Source organism: Saccostrea cucullata, unplaced genomic scaffold, assembly GCF_032062105.1.
Source record: "Saccostrea cucullata isolate Sc308-1 unplaced genomic scaffold, CSIRO_AGI_Scuc_v1 ctg945, whole genome shotgun sequence".
Lineage (NCBI taxonomy): Eukaryota > Metazoa > Mollusca > Bivalvia > Ostreida > Ostreidae > Saccostrea > Saccostrea cuccullata.
This window is the reverse complement of record NW_026940741.1, coordinates 88,442-109,210: the sequence shown is the minus strand read 5'-3', so window position 1 is coordinate 109,210 and position 20,769 is coordinate 88,442. Positions and strand designations below refer to the sequence as shown.

General features: G+C 33.5%; 2 protein-coding genes across 2 annotated transcripts; one reads left to right on the top strand and one right to left on the bottom strand.

Annotated features, from left to right (window-relative positions):
• The first annotated feature begins 181 nt into the window (after nucleotides 1-181).
• Nucleotides 182-6,916, top strand: LOC134256216 (putative autophagy-related protein 11). The gene is made up of 11 exons (XM_062738880.1): nucleotides 182-242; nucleotides 3,618-3,768; nucleotides 4,088-4,163; nucleotides 4,415-4,581; nucleotides 4,993-5,008; nucleotides 5,272-5,385; nucleotides 5,478-5,559; nucleotides 5,764-5,891; nucleotides 6,027-6,160; nucleotides 6,394-6,450; nucleotides 6,683-6,916. Exons 1-11 carry the CDS (start codon nucleotides 208-210, stop codon nucleotides 6,830-6,832), a joined length of 1,110 nt encoding a protein of 369 aa, XP_062594864.1. The 5' UTR covers nucleotides 182-207; the 3' UTR covers nucleotides 6,833-6,916.
• A 1,971-nt stretch (nucleotides 6,917-8,887) lies between these two features.
• LOC134256220 (uncharacterized) lies at nucleotides 8,888-20,149 on the bottom strand. The gene is made up of 5 exons (XM_062738884.1): nucleotides 19,931-20,149; nucleotides 12,339-12,509; nucleotides 11,196-11,237; nucleotides 10,023-10,239; nucleotides 8,888-9,030 (listed from the first exon to the last, which is right to left on the bottom strand). The coding sequence occupies exons 1-5, from the start codon at nucleotides 20,147-20,149 to the stop codon at nucleotides 9,023-9,025; spliced, it is 657 nt and encodes a 218-aa protein (XP_062594868.1). The 3' UTR covers nucleotides 8,888-9,022.
• Nucleotides 20,150-20,769: the final 620 nt, after the last annotated feature.

Sequence of the window (20,769 nt, the reverse complement as noted above, 5' to 3'; positions counted from 1 at the left end):
AAAGCTCATTTCAACACTTTTTCTTCATCTTTTTTTTTATATACAAGTACGTTTTAAAAAATGATAAGTTCAGCAAGCTTTAAGTAGATTTTTTTTTGCATTACATCGAAAATTCCGGGAAAATTAAAATTACAAGTATATTTCAATTTTAGTGCCGTTCTTTAAAATCCGGTTGAAGATAACTTCATACAGACGAATTCATTTGAGATGGACAAAAACACAAATAATTTTCTTCTCCCTGGGTAAAATAACTGAAAAATCGATAAGATATTGCATATACATGTATTTTACTTGTTTTCATGAAAAATTATTTCTGAAGAGAAAATAGAAAATTCAAATTACAAATAATTTAAAGGATTTGAATCAGTTTCATTCATTGAAGCTGTTAATGAAATGCATTAACGCACACAAGTAAAATCTACAATATTTTTTAAAGATTTCACAAAACAGAAATGTTAATCTAGCTGACTCCATAGAGCGAGAAATTGTCCAGAAACCGTTTGTGTGGGAATATGGAGGTTGAAAATACGAATACTTAAGACCGAGGAACATTAACTGGCAAGGCTGGATATACAGCTTAGCTGTATAGTCTTGCCAGTTAATGTTCCTCGGTCTGAGCTTACGTCATTTCTATCTGTTACAATCGAAACATTCAATGATAGACAATGAAATGGGCGGGTACAATTCGACGCGGACGCGGGGAAAACATTGGATTGAAATTCAAGTTTGAAATTCATTTTCAGTCCACCTCAGCTACGCTAGAACGGAAGGCACATTATTATCCTGGCGTATTGTATTTTAATCAAACTCATCGCGCAAGTCAATGATCATCTTCTTTATTAATTTATCGCAAACTTTATAGAATTTGAAAAAATATGGGCTTAAAATGTTAGCGTATGTGTCTATAAATAAAATGATACAACCCAAATTGCAGTTTTGTGTTTATTATTTTAATATGCCATAATATGGAGAGGCACTGCTCGCCTCCAAAATATTAGCGTTTGTGTTTTCGACCTAAATATAGTATCAACGCTTTCCTATCAGTATTGGCTATAAATACACACTGAAATAACAAAGAGAACAATAAAAATACGATTGTCTGTCTTTCAAAAAAGACATTGAACAAGTTGCATTTTTGGTTACCAAACATTTATTTGTTGCAGAACACTGAGTGCTGTGCATTTCCCAAAAAAATCAATAAATAACCTCTCATTTTTCAGTAAAAATCTGTAAGAAAGTGCTCATATTTAAGGCTTCGAAAACAAACAAACTGTTTGATCCACCCATTTCATTCTCAATATTTGCTGACTCTTTGGAAGAACGCTTAATTTTCTTGCTCGGAAAAGTGTCCAAAAAATCTTTGTAATTAACCGATTACGGCATTGATTAATCAACAGATAAAATGCGCATTCGAGTAAAAAGTCTTGGGATCCTCCACCAAAAAAACACACAAAGACTGGTTTGATGAGAATCGCGCCGAATCAATTATTTTGAGGATTTTCAAACATTGCGCTTCAAAGTTATTTTTCAGCAAAAAGAACTCTGGGGAACGCTAATGCACAGCAGCAAAAGCTTCGGGATATGCAGGACTCCTGGAAAAATAGCTGACGAATACAACGCTACGCCGAATCTCATAACAGGCCTAGGAAGAGCTTTTACTATGGACTTGAAGTCCAGAAGAAATTCATCAGGTTCAATTTTGGTGATGACGGGTTAACACTTCAAAAAATATTTAAATCAGAACATTTCAATGGCGTTCTGAACCGTTTTAAAACAATACATGAATCAAATATGCCCAGGTTCCCATAAATTATGGATGTGTGCGTTGGACGTTGGATGGGATCCAAAAGCAATTAGTCTGTTGTCAACTGGCAAAGCACCTGGCCAGCTGAGATTTACAAAGAAGGGGGCGTGGCTCTTGTCGAAAAACTCCATCATTTGCTTGTGCAAGGATCGGCCTGACAAGTTACCTCCGCACCCACCATCCAGATCGTCCCCCTCCCCCATGAAGATGAGACAGTGGTGATCGTCATCACCGACGGACGAATAACTAAACTAGTATATGTGCTTTGGTACTTATCTTTTTGTCTATACAAATTTTTGAGGTACATGCAATTGTTGAATAAAAGTGGTAAAAAAATGCATTTTTTAAGAATCACGGCTATTAACTCAGTTAATGCTCTTTTAATATGTTCAATAAATATATATTAATAAACTTACAAACGATTCACTATGAAGAGAAAGAATTTGTTGCATATATATTTAGCTACATTTCCAGATTTGGCAAATAAAGGAATAACTGTGTCTCCAGCTTTAAAGCCACAACATATTTGATGCTATCATACATTTTCTCAGTAGTTAGGGGTATACCTTACCAAATATAAGTATCAAGTTTATTCACTCAAAATGGTACCGACCATCCCCCAGTGGCTCATGGACTACGTCTAGTTGTCGACAATTTTATTCCGATCGTAAGGACTATACCCACCCTAAAAGTTGAAGTCAACATTGGATAATTTAATCTTCACTACTTTGAATGTCAAATTCACATCCTTAATGACCTAATTTCGTCCATAAACGCTCTGACGGGGCTTGTCTCACGCTTTCCTTTATCCAAAGATCTCTAAGCATCTTCACCACTAACGTCACCACTCTGTCCACGACTGCCGAGAACGACTTCAACTTTATTGATGCTGCACTGTCCGTGACGATTCCTACCATTAAGTGTTACATTCTGTTAAATTGAATCTTTAAATTTCTAATCTGATAGAATTTTTTTTCCTCTATTCAATATTCAACAGTTCTATGGAACAGAATTTAGTGTCTCCAAATGTTCCTCTTTTGAGCTGAAGTAGTTAACTATTTGTTTCAATGCCCCCTTCTCCACTTGTCTCTCAGATTTATCCACAAACCTTGTGGAAACAAAACTCGGACAGTTCTAGGCTTTGGATAGAATATTCGTTTTGATCCTGGTAAAGTTGCTGCTCTTGTAACGCAACTATAACATCTTTAATTTCTGGTAGCTTTGGATCTGATCGGTCAGACTTTCTGGTTTATCTTGCCTACATCTTTGTTTTTACTTAGGTACTATTAACATCCCTACAGGTAATATTTAACTTCTTTCGTCCTGATTCTTTTGCCTTGCTCGACTGTTGGAATGTTTCTTCTTTCTTTTTGTGTTAGTTTCTGCCCTTTTGGCTTTTTAACACCTCCAGTTTTTTTTCTAATGAAGAGGTTTGTTGTAGAGCAAGGGGGGGATCAATTTTTTTTTTGTTTTCTTTATTAATCAATATTGTATAAAATTAAGAACTTAGTTCAGTCCATTTCCAAGTAGAATGAACATGTTTCAGGAATTTGCGCGAAGTAGATCTACATAGCGCCAATCCACATCAGCATTCTGGAACAGAGAAAAAATGTCATCTAAATGTAATCCTTGCTCAATTGAATTCAATTTACGGTTGTTTTGTTGTTGTTGCTTGTTTTGTTTTTGTTTTTTTTTTGGAAACAACGTGTCCCTAACCCATACACATTTCAGAGAAACGTCATGGATAAAACTTACATACACATACGTATTGTGATTAGATACTATATTTTTACATTTTTAATGTGATTTTTAGTCCCCCACAACTATGTCGTGTTATCCTACCAATGCCAACTTTAGCCGCACGGGAACGTCCAAAAATGGATCATGGCAAACAAAACGTCTGTTTTAATGAGGGTGAGCTACAAATTGGGATCTCAACAACCCCTGCTGCCATAACTGAACAGGTTTTTAAATTTCTATATTCTTGCATTTGATTTAATGTGCTGTAATTCTGCATGATATGTTCTGTGCATATTATTACTCCTGTTAGTTTAGTTGAAAATTGGAATGTTGTATGATAATAACTATTTTTCTTTAAAAAAAAAAGCAGTAATTTTTAACACAGATTTTATATCATGCTGTTAATTAATAAGTTTAAATATGAACCCTTTCAATTTGAAAAAAATCGAATAAACCTGATTGATAGATGTCAATACATGAGTTCCAATATTGTTGCAAATGTGCTTTCTAAAAGCAATGCTTTATATTTTTCGTCAAACTCAGCGACAGAAAAACGACCAAGTTGTATCCTCGGAGTCTTCTCCTGCGCAAACAATGTCTGCCACATCCAGTGCTACATGTAAGTTTAGTATAACTGTTACTTAACTTACTAACTGCAGCTCTATATCTTGCTGATCTCAAAAATAGGATGGACGCCCGACCCATTTCTTTTCGATCATTAAGGTACAACTCTGCCCTTTGGTCTTCCATCCTGATTTTTTTTAGCCCAGCAAGCTACAGATCTGCGGCTATATTGTTACACACATATTTCACTCAGATCTACCCAAATAAATTGTCTAATTTATTTATGAAAAATATTTTTTACTGTAGTTTACAGTCCTGAAAACCGTTCATCTGTGGATATAGAAGGTGCAATGATTGACAAGGCAATAGAAAATGTGCTGACTCTTCCTCAAGAATTCCAGGAGGTGGTGACGATGCAAAAGTTACACAATGACGAGATAGCGAAATTTGAGAAGTGTTTATCTTCATCTCTGGTGAGTGATACGACTGCATTTCAGGTACAGTGTACCTTTGGTCTAAATTTTTGGAAGCTGCATAAAGCAGGCTCTTTCCTGAAACCGAACGTTAGAAATCTCTGGAAAGAACATTGTTTTCTGCAATTTTTGAGATGTATTTGTTTTTAACCACAAATTGTAATGCCAGATAAATGAAAATATTTAACTTTTTTTTAAATCGCACATTTGAGACCCCCGTGGTTTTTTTCCCTGACAAAAAAAAAAATGAGACTGTATCTCAATACAAACTTCTTTTTGGGGGTTAAGTCAAAGGAAAGCATATTTTAAAAAGATTTTTTTTCCGAATTTCGATAGTTTGTTAAAGAAATACTATGCACATTGCACACTTTTGCTTGCTTGACTTTTACATAACATTTTATCAAATTACAGGAAGAGGAAAAAGATGGTAAGATTATAAATCTTATTTATCATTCAAGACTGTATAATTAATGTTTATCATAGGTGCCAACAAATATTATTATTAGAATATTCATTCGATGAGTTGATATTCGAATATTTATTTGAGAATCGAGTATTCGGATTTCTTTTCCAAATTTTACAAAAATCAATCATCATTTATCTAAACATTCAGGCACCAAAAGATTTATGCCTCTTAAAATATACACTTTGATGGTATAAATTAGATTTATCTAATCAACCAATTTTCAGCTGCAAACAAGAATGACGCTGTGTTACAAGACATTTCTTCTGTTGATCGAAAAATTTATTTCACAAAAGAATCTTCTGCTTTGAAACAAAAGACGTGTTCCAAACTGTTAAAAGGTAAAGTTTCTTTCTAAATTTAATATTAAAGTCATATTTGTAATCTGTCAGTGTGAAATAAGTAATTGATTATATTTTGAATATGTTGGCAGATAATGACGTAATAATAGCTGGAATTGAAAAATTGAACCGAAAGATGCAAGATTCTGAAAGTAACCTGGATGAGGATTTCAAGTTAGTCAGATAATTTGGTTATTTGTTGATAATTTACTACTAAAACTAAACTACTTGGGAGGAAGTATTAATCACTTCAAAGTTGCAATTGATATGTAGCATTAGCGAAGGGCGAAAGGCTTAATATATATGCACCCTAGTTCTTATCTCCCCTCAAATTCAGATATTTAAAATTAATTTTTTCATCATGTTTGCATGGCTTAGAATGATATCAAGTTATGAAGATAAAATGAAGGACTACAAAATTAACGTACAGAGGTGCGAGGCTTCTTCAGATCTGATGAGAGAGTTGGCGGAGACAAAGGAATGTACAGAGCAGCTACAAGAAGAGAGTGAGTGACAACACAATACTATCTAATATACAAATAATCCCACTTCTTATACATAAATGATCACGAAATTAACTAACATTGTCTGGATCCTAGTTTGTATTAACAATCTCTAAGTTTAAAGTTGTTTATTTTTAGGAAACAAATTACCAGTACATGTCTCATGCATAGAAAATTTTAGTAACTTTAAAGGGAAAGTTGAAGACCGGATAAATGAAATTAAGAAATTAATATCAGAGGATGAAAGAGAGATTGCAGAAAAACGGTACCAAGTAAGAAAACGCTGTGCATTTTATCCATATTTCAAAGAAATCTGTAATCGCTTTTTCTGATTAAAATTGGAAATTAAAATCGATATACTCCCTGCATTATAGCTTAAAAATTGATGAATAATTAATAACTACACTACGTGTTATAAATATTAGATTTTCTAATCTTGATTTCCAATCAGTTCTATAAAACAGCATTCTTCCATTTTTTAGAATGATTATATTTGTTTTTGAAGATTTCGCTTGAGATGAAAAGACAAGAAAATGTACAAAAGAGCCTTCAAGTTCTTGAAGTATGTTGGCATGTGCTACATGTGGTATATTCAACAATAAAAATTAGTTTGATGAAAGTGATATTCTGCCTATGATGCAATTATAATATTTGTAAATAAATGTTATTAAATGTAGTATCTATTTGAAATTTGTTGGAATAACATAAATAACTGATATTTTTATAAATGAGGAAAATATCAAGTAGATATACGAGCATTTTTGTGAATACTTTACCAAATATTAATATTTCAGAAAAGGAATGCTGCCCAGCTGCTTCGAATTAAAAAGCAAGTTAAAGAGGCACAGATGAGAAATCGTAGCTGGAAAAACCAAATACAACAACTGGAACAAAATTTATCGCTGTTACAGGAAAAAATTCAAAATAATTCTCAGCAGTCATAAGTTCTGCAATAAAATGTACGGACTTGGAAAAAGATGTGTTGACATGTAGAAAATAAGTTAAAGAATAAAAGTGTGACACTTGTAGTTTGGACTGAAATTAATCTTTAAAAAAAACTGGTTTCTTCTTTCCAGGTGATTAGAAACTTTCGTCTTGCTTTTAAAACTGAAAATAGAAATTGACGAATATAGATCCTGATCTGAAGTTTTAACTGCTTTACAGGAAATCAGTAAGATAGTTTTGTGTATACTGACCAGGACAATAAATAAGGAATGGTCCATATATAAAATACTTAAAAAAATATATAATGTACTTGATTGCATCACAAATAAACATGCCATCTTGTCAAACGATTTTTATTTGCGTTATGTAATTATAATCCATTTACAAAAAAGGTGAACAGTTGTGTTTTCAAGCTTCTGAATTTAATACTATATTGTTTTTAAAACCACCTCAATTCTGTATTCAAAGAATGTGACCAATTTAAAGAATGGGGCTCGTCGATCGCTTTTCTGTTTCATAAATCTTATGCATATGCTTAAAATTTTAAATACTAGTATACAAATTCCTGCACTCAGTTAAGAAACTTAATTCCCACGCACTAAATGCAGCACGTTTCTAATTTGTTGGGTTTCTTTTTGACTTTACAGAGTAGTAGGTTTTTAGCTCTACTGGTCAGAGACCAGAAGAGCTTATGCGATAGTAATGCGTCCGGCGTCCGTCCGTCCGTCCGTCTGTCTGTAAACAATTTTTCAAAATGCTACTCCTCCTACAGTTTTGGTCTGATTTCAATATAACTTTGCACACAAGTAAACTACACTAAGATACATAATTCTGTATATCGGTTTTCGATTTCTATGAACGGTGTTGCCATGGTTAATAAAAATAGAAATTTCTGTGAAATACTTTTAAAATGCAACTCCAAATACAGTTTGAGTCCGATTATAATATAATTTGGCACGCAAGCAGACTCCACTGAGATACATAATTAACAGTTTTGTGTTTTTGATTTTGATAAAATATGTATCCATAGTAATTAAAATTGAAAATTCAGTAAAATTCTTTATTATACCAGTAAGTACAAACCAGTAGAGCTCCAATCTCGACAGAGACTTCTGGTTTCTGGAAGGGAGCGATCGAAGGGATTTATTCATGACTTTCTGAGTCAACATACAGATTTAATAGCACAAAAACGAATTTTGTGTACAGACCAGTATACATTTTGTGTTTGTATTCAAAATCACGTCTTTTTTTAATAAGACGCTTTTTGTATACAAATTAAAACTATATCAAGCTAGTACTTTCATTACAGAAAATCCATTTAAATCTTTTTTTTTTATTTTTTTTAAAAATCAAATAGTGGAATCAGTGTTCTACTCAATCAACACAATGTAACGCTATCTTTCTCTCTTCTTCATAACAATTAATTAAATGTAAAAATAACTACTAATGTAAAAGGTGATAATGAGTAGCGTCCATTTACATAAATACAGTAGACAAACTGGATCCTGAATGGGGCAAAATCCTGAACATCTGGAAAACCAGAAATGGGACCAGGTCCATATTATAAGAAAGCATCTTATATGTCAACAACATAAACTTACAATGAGCCGTAAGTATTGATCACGTAAACTTGCACAAAGATTTTAAGAGAATGTATTAAGTACATGTAATGCAGTGTTTTGTGTGATTTTTTAAGGAAAATCAACATTAATATGAATATTACTCATCCATTTTTATTCTACTGGACTTCTTTAGCTGATTGCATCTAATATACCCAAATCCTGTTGATTCTTGAACAAGAAAACGTTGACACAATTAACAGAATCGATAAATCATTGGTAAAATCTAACATCTATCCACCATGATTGATAAACAAAATACCAGATAGTCAAACTTGAATTATATTCACTTCTCCTGGCAATGAAGTAAGAAAAACTCTTGTTCTTCGATCTTTTTTTCCTCTTATGTAGAGATACTTGTAGATGAAACACAGTTTAAGAGAATCACAGTAGTTTCATAAGGAACAAAATTTCAATATAATATTACTCCTTTGCAGTCTTTGTTTATAGCACCAAGGAAATGTTTGTGACAAGCCACTATATAGACATCTTGTCTTCAAATTTGGCTAGTGTTAGAGGCTCACTCCCAGTGATTTACTAAGTTCTAGTGATTCTGGGAACACACAGTTGTCAGGAATCTGCAATAATTAAAAGGTAATTAGTAAAGGTGTCACCACACTCAAACATACAAAACAGAGACATAAATATGTGGGAGTGCAGTGTAAGTGTTTTAGTGCTTGTTTGTGGATGGTTAACATTGCTATTTGATATTATATATTTTTTTTAATTCTAAACAATACAAACACTTTCCATTTCTATTGAAACAGAGTAATTTATTAACAGTAAACAAGAAACATTATTTAGAACAAATGAGACGATTGAACCTATAATTCTTGATACAATGCCTGCATATTATGAAAGATTCATTGTTATCCAATAATATATTTAATATCCACGGATTACTTTTAATAATTCTCTTGTATTAGATTAATTTTCGCCCTATGAAGTTGTAATCCTTTTTGTGTCACAATTATTTTGAAATTTAAAGTAGGCTGCACGATACTAGAAACAATTAAATTTAGGCATTGGCCCAGATAATATTGCCAAATAATCTGAAAATAGTTTATTCGAGATGAAGTTAAAAGTTGAACAATTGGATACACTTCTTCATGAATCACGGATTAACGATTTCTTTTTATTTTAGGCATTTGGGTGCATACTAAATGTAAATATGATAATTCTTATTCATATATATAAGATGGCCTATTGCCCTAATCACTGTCATAAAAATACTGATTAAAGTATTTCTTTCGGTTTAACTGTTGGCAGGGATATATTCCCCATTTCGAATAATGATCATCCCCTTCAGTAAACTGTCTTTTCATGATTTCACATCTCATACATTTACAATTGTCTTTCCATTTCTTTCTCCGGCTACGCCGACCGATTTTGTCACTTTCCAGACGTTTTTTGATATCGGTGCTACTTCTGGCAGAGTAAGGACTGTTTTCACGAATGGTGGACATGGAGCGATTTTGGAGGATTTCGCTCCTATCTAACCGTTCTGTCTGAATGTCTTTTTGAATATGAACTACCCCTGTGAGGTTACTTAAGTCTATGTGGTATATACCAGATTTCTCCAGCTCCTGCATCTCCTGTTGAGGCTGTACGGTCGGTTCCTCTTCCTTCTCTTTCTTCTCCACGCTCCGTGTCTGTAGCTTCTTGCTGTAAGAGATTCTCTCAAATCTGTGTTTGGAGGAATTCTTGGTGTCATTCTGGACAGCTGTAGCTATATTCGGTAATGATCTCGATAAAGAGCTACTTAGATCCTTTTCTTTATCTTTCACCTACATAAAAGGAAAAGAGAGGCATTAGTTTTTACAATAAAGTTATTCTATAAGTTATAGCGGTTTTATATGACTTTCGTATTATAAGCATTTTTTTTTTAAAGTTGGAATATTGAATATTTGAACGCTTTCATGTATTGTCATCAAACTTTAATTTAAACACTGAAAATGTTCAACAATAGCGTGTTTTCTAGGAAATAATAAATATTAAATTGGTGACATATAAAATATACTACTCTATGCTAGTAATAAAATGGTTTAAAATGAGAAATGAATATTTATTAGTTTTTAAAATACATGTAGTTTACTATAGTTAATAAGCACTGATTATCCATAAAAAATTTAGTTTTTCGCTAAATAATACCGTTAATACGAACAAAATCAAAATTTCAAAAAAATTACAAAATAAAACTGACGTAAAATAATTATTAATATATATAGTTTATTTTGTAATGAAAATATATTTCACCGCAGTACCATGATGTACTGGAATAGATAACGAAGCTTCATAAGCAAAGTTAATTAAAAAGGTTTTTGAGGATAAAATTCAGATCTTTCAACATGTATTAGAAATCTTATAATGTTAAATTCTATGGAATGGTAAGGGTTTAGTTGTTTTCCACGATACCTTGATGTTTACCCTGAACTTGTGGTGACTGATGCCATTGAAAACAGTTGGCTTTAACAGAATCTGTGAAATTGTCAGAAAAGGCAACAAAAATAATTTTCCAGTTGTGTACTATATGTAACTGAATAAAAACTACATAGAAAAGACTGGTATAGCAGACAAATAAAAGCATATATTTAGTGAGAAAAGTTAACGTCTAAGACAAGATATACCCTTCACCAATGAATATCAACAACATAGAACATCTTCAGCTGTTCTTTGCTAAAATACTTATTGCAAGCAAGAGAAATACGAGTAGAAGAAATAAATTTCTATTGGTACAATTCACCTGGGTTTCACCGTATTTCCATCTCGTAAAATGAATCGTCACCTTGTAAACACATTTAAACATTTATATATTGCAGTAATATTCAATTGCAATATTCAAAATGTCATAACTTTAAATTAAACAACATACATGTAGATTTTTCATCATAAACTATCTTTATTATAGAATACTGTAAAATATACAGTACTGTATGACGAACTGTATAAAAGGAATATCTTGCGGTGGTTTTAATTTCACTATATTTGAAAACAAAGAATTCCCGTCGAACATTTATCCATTTGTCCACATAGATGCATGCTATATTTTTTGAAATTCTGTTTTCCTGTTGCGTAATAGTAATCAATGAAAATCTTCAGGAAACCTAAGGTTAATAATAATGACGATTAAAAATACAGGTTACACTTGTTATAAATAATTAAGCACAAGTTTCCTTTTTTTTTTTTTTAAAGAATTCGTTTAAATTGTAAATAAAGGCAAACCTCGTTATCTTAACCTCGATGGGACCGAGAAAAAAATTCAGATTCAAGACATTAAGGGTAAAATACTTAAAGGATATTTGGTTGGGACCTTCATATCAATTCAACATATTCATAGTATTCTATATATATTGGTGTTGCCAGAAAACCGAAATGTTCAACTGTATTTGACAATGAGAAATTCGGTGACCGCGAAATTAATATAATGTATCAAACAAGTGAAATTAAAGGCGTTTATTAAAAGTTTAAAAAAACGTAGTGATGGTGAAGAGATATCGGTTAATCCACCTTCCAAATTGGAAAACAAATGAACATGCAGCAACACAAATATTTTACACCTTTCTGGGTAGTTTGGTTAACGATCACTTTCACGAACCAATAAAATGTTTTATAGCCTGGAGATTCCAAAGATTGTTTTATATGTGCACGTATATTCTTGGTGTGTTATTGGATGAACCCCAGAATCACTAGATGTTACCGAACATACCATTCTTAATGTAACTAAATACTCTCCACGTGATGTTTATCAAGAAATGAAAAATTCTACAAGGAAACCTGCAAATTTTATTTTTTACAGACACATAAATAATAAATTTAAACATATACTGATAAAATCCCCATGGCTACATCAGCCTCAACACACTTAAAATATATCATTATATTATACCTGGATTCCGACAGTCTTTTTAGTGTTGGCGACCACATCAGACCTGGGCGCCGCTGGACCGGATGCGTTCGTTGAGGTAGTGATGACGCTGGAGGCCGTGCAGAGTGACGGTAACTTAAGACTGTCTAACGTCAGGGAGCGGGCACCGATCCCAACCGACTTGTTCTGTCTCTAAAAGTATATACACAGAAGGCTTTCAAAGCAACAAACTTAACAAAAATGGCATGGTCGGTGGGTGGATGTATGTCTAGTTGTCTACCAGGAATGGGATTTTTTTTAGAATTTAATTCTAGAATCATAAAAACCAATGTCGTCAGCATAGTTCAATACTTGTCTTTTTCATAAAAATTAATGTCGTCTAACAATTTAGGTCTTTGTTTCCCAGCAATGTAGGTTTATATGGTCTCGTTCTCCATTATATACTAAAACAAGAAAAAAGTAATCATCTGTATATTATCACTTTACAGCCTACACACCCCCCCCTTATTTTTTTTGCTTGTCAAAAATTTCCAGACTTCCCGCAAAGTTTGAAGTAAGGATCAACTCCTTACCACCGCGGCATGCAGGCAAGCGTTTTCGAATAAAGGCTAAATATGAAAAGGTATCATAAATGGTGCTTTTTAATAACATGAAAAACACTTAAACCAAACAAAAAACAGTTTTGCTTAGTTACTTTCACTTTTACAATGTTCAAATCCAGTTAGTTGATTTTCAACCCACAGCAGCCTTATTTCCGTGTATAACTATGGCACGCCAAATTCACAAAAGACACATGCCACAATGATAAACTAGGTTTATCGGTTGTAATTAATTTACAAACCGTAAACTATAGTTAACAACGTTTCTATATTTCGCATTGTAAACCATAGTTAACGCGATAATCTATGTTTCACAACCGTAAACTATACTTAACAAAAACAATCATTTGCGATTGCAAAACATTTATCTGATAAATACAGCTTTGTAAACCATAGTTTACAAACCGTTAACTATAGTTAACATCTTCGATAAATATAGTTTCACAATTTGTGAGACTATGATTAACAATTCTTAACTATAGTTGCTTTTTAAAAACATTTACAAGACACTTTATCAACAAAATCAATTGTTAACGCTTTATTACAGACAGATAAACTTATTTTCAAACTATAGTTAACAACCGTTAAATATAGTTTTACAGATGAAAACTATACTTAACGAATGTTAAAACACCACAGTTAACTTAGTTTACGGTTTGTAAACTATAGTTTACAGTCGATAAACCTAGTTTATCAATTTAGAAACTAGGTTTATCTCATATTTGTGAATTTGGCGTGCCATATATAACTGTAAGCTATGATTAATATCTTAACAAACTTCAGTCATCTATATTTTTAATGATTTGGAATTTTCCGTACACTATACAAGAATAAAATTTCCTATTTAAATTGAACAATCACTTTTAAAATTCTTTTCTTACTACACCACACGTGTGAAGGACCACGCGAATTCTGTCAAAAATTTGAATTGTAAACGCGTTGATATTATCTCAGTCTACAGCCTTGCATTCACGAGAACAAAGTAAATATTTAAAGTACCAATTCATGCATCTTTGAAAAGATCTTGTGTTAAGTATGAAATTCAAATTTTGACATAAGATATGACCACATGGGGCAAATGCCAAGCAAAAAGTACATAACGGAATCCGGATCTTTATTTCAAACTTTATCCATGTATTTAAATTGGACTTTTGAAAATAACAGACTGAAATTGAACTTGTTATCTTTCATTTCTCTTTTCCTACCTTAGGAACAATTTGAGCCTTAACTCCGAAATCGATTTTTGGCAAATTTCTATTACGATCTTGAAGAACTTTCCATCTCTGAATATATGAACTTCTGTCCGTTTTACGATTTTTACGAAAAGTCACTGGACTGGGTGCTCTAGGGCTTGTTTCTGGAGAATATGTAGACATTTCCTCCCAAATTTTACTCAAGATGAATTAAAATGGTGCATAACTTTTCAAACTTTCCATTAATTCACACATGGTCCATGATTTTTGAACTAGAACCCGAAGTCCACGTTATTTTACTCTGTGTGAATCCATGGCACATTTCACATTACATTGAATCTCAAATATTGAGCATCAATATAAACACACACATTGAATACAATACATATATGCCGTCAACCACTTTTAAAGAAGACCTCTTATATTCTTTAGGCGATGTGTACACAGTTACACTTTGTTAAACTCCCAAAAATTCTTTGTTTTGATTATTTACACTTTATCTCTTCATTTTTTATCAACAGAAAAATCGGGACAACAGATACACAACATAATTAGTTCTGCGTTGACATGGGGGCTTAAAAATAAGTAAATCCCTTGCAACACCGAATCAACCTGATCAATCAGGGAACGAGCAGTGGTGGAATTCTTATTGCCCACCGACGGATTTTAGTTGTGATCCGCTTTTGATCTCTTGTCCCGTAAAGAAAGCTTGTGATTTCCCATGTACTCTATACTAATGTAGATTACCCTAAGCGCTATTTATAAGGAATAAAAAATATCGTGCCATAAGCTCATTTTATTGATTTTATGTTCAAACTTTCATGAGCTTAACAGGTTGGAAGTAAGAAACTTAGTTTCTTGACATGTAAATAGGATAATTGAACAGCGAATTGTTTGTTTTGGGAATCTTTAAATTACACGTACTATGGAAGCTATCAATTATAAAATAAACCCTGTAATGATCAATTTTAAAATCTTTTTGTCGGTCGTATCTAGATCAATAATTTAGATTCAATGTTCATTATGATTTGACGTCTAAGCATTTACTTGTAATGAATTGAACACTTAAATACCTCTATTTCATGTATTGATTACCACTTATCAAAATTTTAAACATACTTAATCGACAATTTCATTTTAGAGTAAAAAAAAAAAAGAACGCATAATATATGAAGGCCAAGAAAGCCATATTCACTATTCATAAATTATACGTGTATAGTGAAGCAGCCCCTCCCTCATGACACAATATTTCAACAAACATGATATAATTTAAAAGTTTTATGCAAGTTAAATAACTTTGAAATTTCTTTTTATGTCCCCATAATCGAAGATTCGGGTGTGAAACGTTATGTTTTTTGTCCTGCCAAGGGACTTGTTAAGACTTTTAAACACGTATTAACACATGTAAAATCACTAAAATGATAAATAATTATTTATCATGACATTCGTCTGTCTTTCTGTCTGCCAGTTTGTCCGCAAATACGTCAACCTTGCCCATATTTTTTGAGTGGCTGGGGCTATGGCTTTCATATTTCACAGGTGTATTCCTTGTGACAAGATCTTTCTTAGGGTACCAAAATATTTGACCTCCTGACCATGACCTTGGATTTTGAACAACTGTTACCATTTTTTTTTCAAACTTAACCATTGCTACGTAATAACTTTTGACCAGTTGTGCTAGGACTTTCATACTAGTGTCTTTCAGTAATTAACAATTTTCAATTGCCAATGAGTATATGACTACTAAATAATTAGGCATGTACTCATTGGCAATTGAAAATTGTTAATTAGTGAGAGACACTAGTATAAATTGTCACAAGGCCTTTCAATGGGTTCAAATATTTTTGACCTTGACCTTAGAGTTTGACCCACTTTTAAAAGAATTACACCTTGGCTATACCTTTTGAACAGTTAGTACCAGAGCTTTCATATTTCTCAGATACAGGTATATATCTTTGTGACAATATCTTTCTTTGGATACCAATAATTTTCACCTTTTGACTTTGGAGTTTGACTTGCATTTGAGAAACTTCAACCCCCTGCCATACGGGAACATTAGTGTTTCACAAAGACATCTTGTTTCATCATTTTGTAAATCCTCCTTTAAAGTTCCAAAATGATTGCTTGAGCAGTTATTGAGAAAGCCGAAGTTAAAGAATTTTCATGGGAACGATAAGCAGGTTGAAATTTTAAAAGTTGACTGGACAACTACAATTTTTGATGGTCATATATTTAAAGTTTCTCGACAACTGTCCATTGCAAGGGATCAGCGAAAACACGCACGCACGAAACTCATGTAACTTTTTCTTGTACATGTGCACGTTAGTTTTAGTTTACTTCCACGTGTAAAAAAAATTAGAACAGGGTTACAGACAGATTCTCAGTATAACACATCTTTTTCGAGTGAGGATATGGTCAAATAAAATCTGGGAAGCAACTTATCCATAGGGAGTGATTTTCACGAGTTGTTCCAACCTAGAACACTATAAAGACTTTCGTCAAATAGCTTTGACACTCCGAAGAAGGTCTGACACACAGGGGCCGGTAACATACTGTATTTGATTTTGCGTTATCACTATATGTATACAAAAAAACACTCGTTTTGTATACATATAGTGATTAGGTAAAATCAAATACAGTATGTTACCGGCCCCTGTGGTCTGACACATCAGAACCGGGTAAGGATAAGTTCTGCCTAGGGGTGTCAGCGAATATTCGAATATTCATTCGATGAGTTGATATTCGAATATAAAGTTATTGTTCGAATATTTTTTTAAGTATACATCCGCATCCCGCGTCAAGGTAATACCCCGGGGGTATCGGAAACATCAAACATAAGCTATTAAAATGTTTGATACAATAAGCCTCGTGTCAGGATAAGATCTAACACGTCAAATCCCTGCGTCAAGGTAGTCCGACTTGTCAATTCAAAGCTCGTGTCAAGATAAGCCTTGACAAATCAAAGTAAAGTCATCGTTTCACATTAAAAAACCTAAAGGTACTGTGGACACTGAGCTCATTCAATGATACCTCGCCTCCCATACCATTATAATGGCAAAGTCTATGCCTTGCTCTGGGAGACCCGAAATAAGTGTCAGATCAAAAAATAAAATAGGAGGCGCACAATGGCATTATGCGACAAGGGGTCTGTGAAAGTATCATTACATTTTATACAGTGGTATAGGAGGAGTTACGGATAGGGGATGGGTACCCTTCAGTATTATAGAAAGAATGGCAGTGTCCATGTTATGCTATGAGAAATATGCGCAGGGGCGTAGCCAGGGTATTTTTGATGTGGACGCCCGAGTAGGCAGGGGGTTTTGGGGTTCACCTCAAAGCCCCCAATAGGTTTGACCTGGGTGGGAGCCCAGTTGTGAAGCCACCGGAAGCTAGTGAATTTTCGAAGATTTCGATGTGCATATTCAACACTCCTATCGCATTTTTCTTACACTTAATAAGTATGTTACGCAGGACTTCATATTAGATTTTAACCTCAAAAAAGGAGAAAAGATCTGTGGCCCAGGGAGGGGGGGGGGGCTCCCCCCACTTCATTTTTTTCCAGACACAACCTTTTACTATTGAAAATGTCACGGTTCATCGAACCCCCCCCCCCGCTTTTTTGGAGGTGTCAAGGTCAAATGAGGCTATTGTATTGTATCAGAAAGAAAAGAATTCGTACGGAAAGAATTTAAACCTACATTGTACCTACCCCCACCCCCTAATAGGGATTTCGAGTTTGGGCACCTCGCTCTCTTTTTTCTCTCCATCTTTTTGCTTGTCAAGTTTATTTTAGGTAGGTTGTAATTTTTTCTCTGGTTGCCACCCTTCAAAAACGAATGTCGCTGTATGTCACTGGAAAGTCGGTATTAGAATGTCATTGATTTAGAAAAAAATATCAGCAGTATTCAATAGTAAACCCAATTCCGGGAAAATCTAATGATTCCAGAAAGATGCATGATATCCTATCTTTTCCCCCTAAAAGCTGATTCTGTTAATTTCCATTTATTTTTATCGTTATTTAAATTGTAATTTTATTTTTATTTTCAAAATTGTTTATTTTACATGTATTTTATTTCATTTATTGCGAAAAGATGTGTATGCTTTTTAAAGGCATACAAGCATAGATGGCAATTAGTCCTGTCCCTCTCATCCTCTCCTTTTTTTCAAAAATGATGTGGACGTTTTTGCGTAAAACGTACGCATGGCTACGCGCCTGAATGCGTCGGATCAAAAAGTCATATAGGAAGTGCACAATGGCATGCACTAGGTTACAAAGATTCTGTGAGAGTCTCATTTAATTTCATGCAGTTGTAAAAGAGGAGTTGTGGATAAGAGATTGGTACCCCAAGCATAACGGACGGACAGACGGACGGACATCCCGATCACTATATAATCCCCTCCCCCCACCCCACTTTTCAAGCAGGGGGTATAAAAAGAGGCCCATGAGTCGTTTAAGAATATCAGCCGAAAATTTAAACCATTAGTATCTTACGTGAGACCACTTTATATAGCCCCATCTTGAACTTAAACCCAGTTCCCTAGAGACAAAACTTACAGCTCGATCGATGGATCTTGTCTCCTAGAATATCAGGTTGTGCATATCATATTTCAATAAATAACCGCCTCAGTCCTAACCTGAAAACAAATTCTTGGATTCGAGGGACGTGATTTTTGTAGAGGAATATGCTATATGTGTATGCATATTCAATCTGCCTAATAGATATTTATGGGAAATTTTTAAGGTGCAAAAATGTGGCACCATCTTAGACATACCCTGGGCCAGTGGGCCATGAGTTTGATAACAGGTTAAGTACAAGTACTCAAGGTATAACATATCCTACAGTTTCCAGTTAGAGGTCCTTGAGAAAACTACATGTATATAGCATATCATTTTACAAACTGCAAGGAGCATAACCTTAAAGTCAGTCGGAGACACTGAATTTTACATATTTTGTAAAGGGATTATTACTCATAATTAAATCAATGGTTTATCTGCAAGATATCGAAGAACGTTTTCTATATACAGAACCGAATGTTCTTTTCAGCAGGTTACATTTTAAGACTGTACATAAGAAACTGTTGATGGAGATCGAAAAGGAGCTTCGAGGGTTATTTATCAACATCTGTAGGCTAAAAGAAAAGAAGAGTCCAATACATTCAGGGTAATGACAAATAGGGATGGGTATCGCCAAAAATTTCGTATCGTGATATATCACGATTTTTTCGAGAATATCACGATAATATCATGATATTTTAACAAGCAATTTTTACAATGATTTTAAATGAAAAGTCATTATTTTTTTCTTAAAATATGCTAGAAAAACAAAAATTCACTTTTTTGATCATTATGTACATAAAATTATTTCTGTTTGGATGGTAAAATGCCGTTCTTTTCACCTTTTACAACATTTTTTAGACTTTCTGTAATTGTAATTTGAAAGATTGAACAAATAAATGAATAATTTCTGGACTTTATAATATGTACCTAAAGACCGGTATTTAGGTCTCCGTATCACGATACGTATCACGCAACAAAAAATCGCGATATACCGGTATACCGATAAAATCTCACATCCCTAATGACAAAGGCAGCATAAGCTTTTTATGCAATGTATGATAGGTGTTTCTGAGTCACACAATGACTCTAAGTTATATAACAGAGATATAAAATAAAACTCTACTCATTAAATTTCCATAAGTAAAAACTTTAAACCACTAAGATTTTGTTTAGTGTTCAAATTTTGAATGGATCGTATTTCACATATATTGCAACATTAATTTTAGAATCATATAACTAAGGATTAGTGCAAAGAAGACTTACCTTTAGTGTTAACATGGACATCTTCAATCTGTCTCGGCCAAAGTGAGTAGTATGCTGTCGTATGTGGCTGGGGAAGAATTGTCCACCAGAGTTAACATTCCCTTTGTCTTTATCCCCGTCTTCACTGCTCTCTTTCTCCTCCTTCTTAACATTACTATCCTCCCGGTGGAAGTATTTCAGAGACACGCGTCTTTGTTTGGGTTTAACGTTACATTGCATCCTTAGTCCTTTTCTGTTAACTTTTGTCCTCTGTCATTATTTTGCAATCCTAAGTTTTTGATCTTTGGACGAAATTTCTCTGTGTTTATGGTCATCTCAATAATATAAAATAATCCAGGTCCGCAATTGAGGGTAGCATTAAGCCTTCAACTTGACGGGTGGCCAAGATTACATTAATAAATCAAGTAAGTAGGGCGTAAAATTGCTCATTAGAAGTGATTTCATTACGATGAAATAAGTTAAAGCTTCATTCCTTGTGTTGCAGGAGTGAGCACTTTCACTTAAAAGATAGTAAGAACTATTTGACTATCATGTCAAAGATTGATTATGCAAAAATACGTGTAATAAATTGGTGAAACGAGGACCTTTCCTTTCATATAGGGTATAAACAACGTGTCTTGATATTTTCACCTAGTACATGTATGTGGCGGATCTCGTTGAATAAAGTGAAAGTAAATTGCACTCATTTTAATGATTACTTCTTCAGGAAACAAGATGTGTTTGTAAAACACTGATGCCCCCGTATGGCAACATAGCAAAGATTAAGCTTTTCTTAAATGCAAATTTAATCAATTGGTAGTAGGGTATTCTCACTGGAAAACAATTGTGAAATTTGAAAG

What these genes read in the sequence shown, in the direction of transcription:
- LOC134256220 (XM_062738884.1), bottom strand. Translation starts at nt 20,149, where the DNA reads ATGCAATGTAACGTTAAACCCAAACAAAGACGCGTGTCTCTGAAATAC. An exon ending in AAAAGACTGTCGGAATCCAG is followed by an intron (nt 11,238 to 12,338) that starts GTATAATATAAT and finishes TGTGTTTACAAG; the next exon opens with GTGACGATTCATTTTACGAG. An exon ending in GGAAATACGGTGAAACCCAG is followed by an intron (nt 10,240 to 11,195) that starts GTGAATTGTACC and finishes CCTTTTATGTAG; the next exon opens with GTGAAAGATAAAGAAAAGGA.
- LOC134256216 (XM_062738880.1), top strand. Translation starts at nt 208, where the DNA reads ATGGACAAAAACACAAATAATTTTCTTCTCCCTGG. An exon ending in TGCCACATCCAGTGCTACAT is followed by an intron (nt 4,164 to 4,414) that starts GTAAGTTTAGTA and finishes TTTTTACTGTAG; the next exon opens with TTTACAGTCCTGAAAACCGT. An exon ending in GTGTTCCAAACTGTTAAAAG is followed by an intron (nt 5,386 to 5,477) that starts GTAAAGTTTCTT and finishes ATATGTTGGCAG; the next exon opens with ATAATGACGTAATAATAGCT.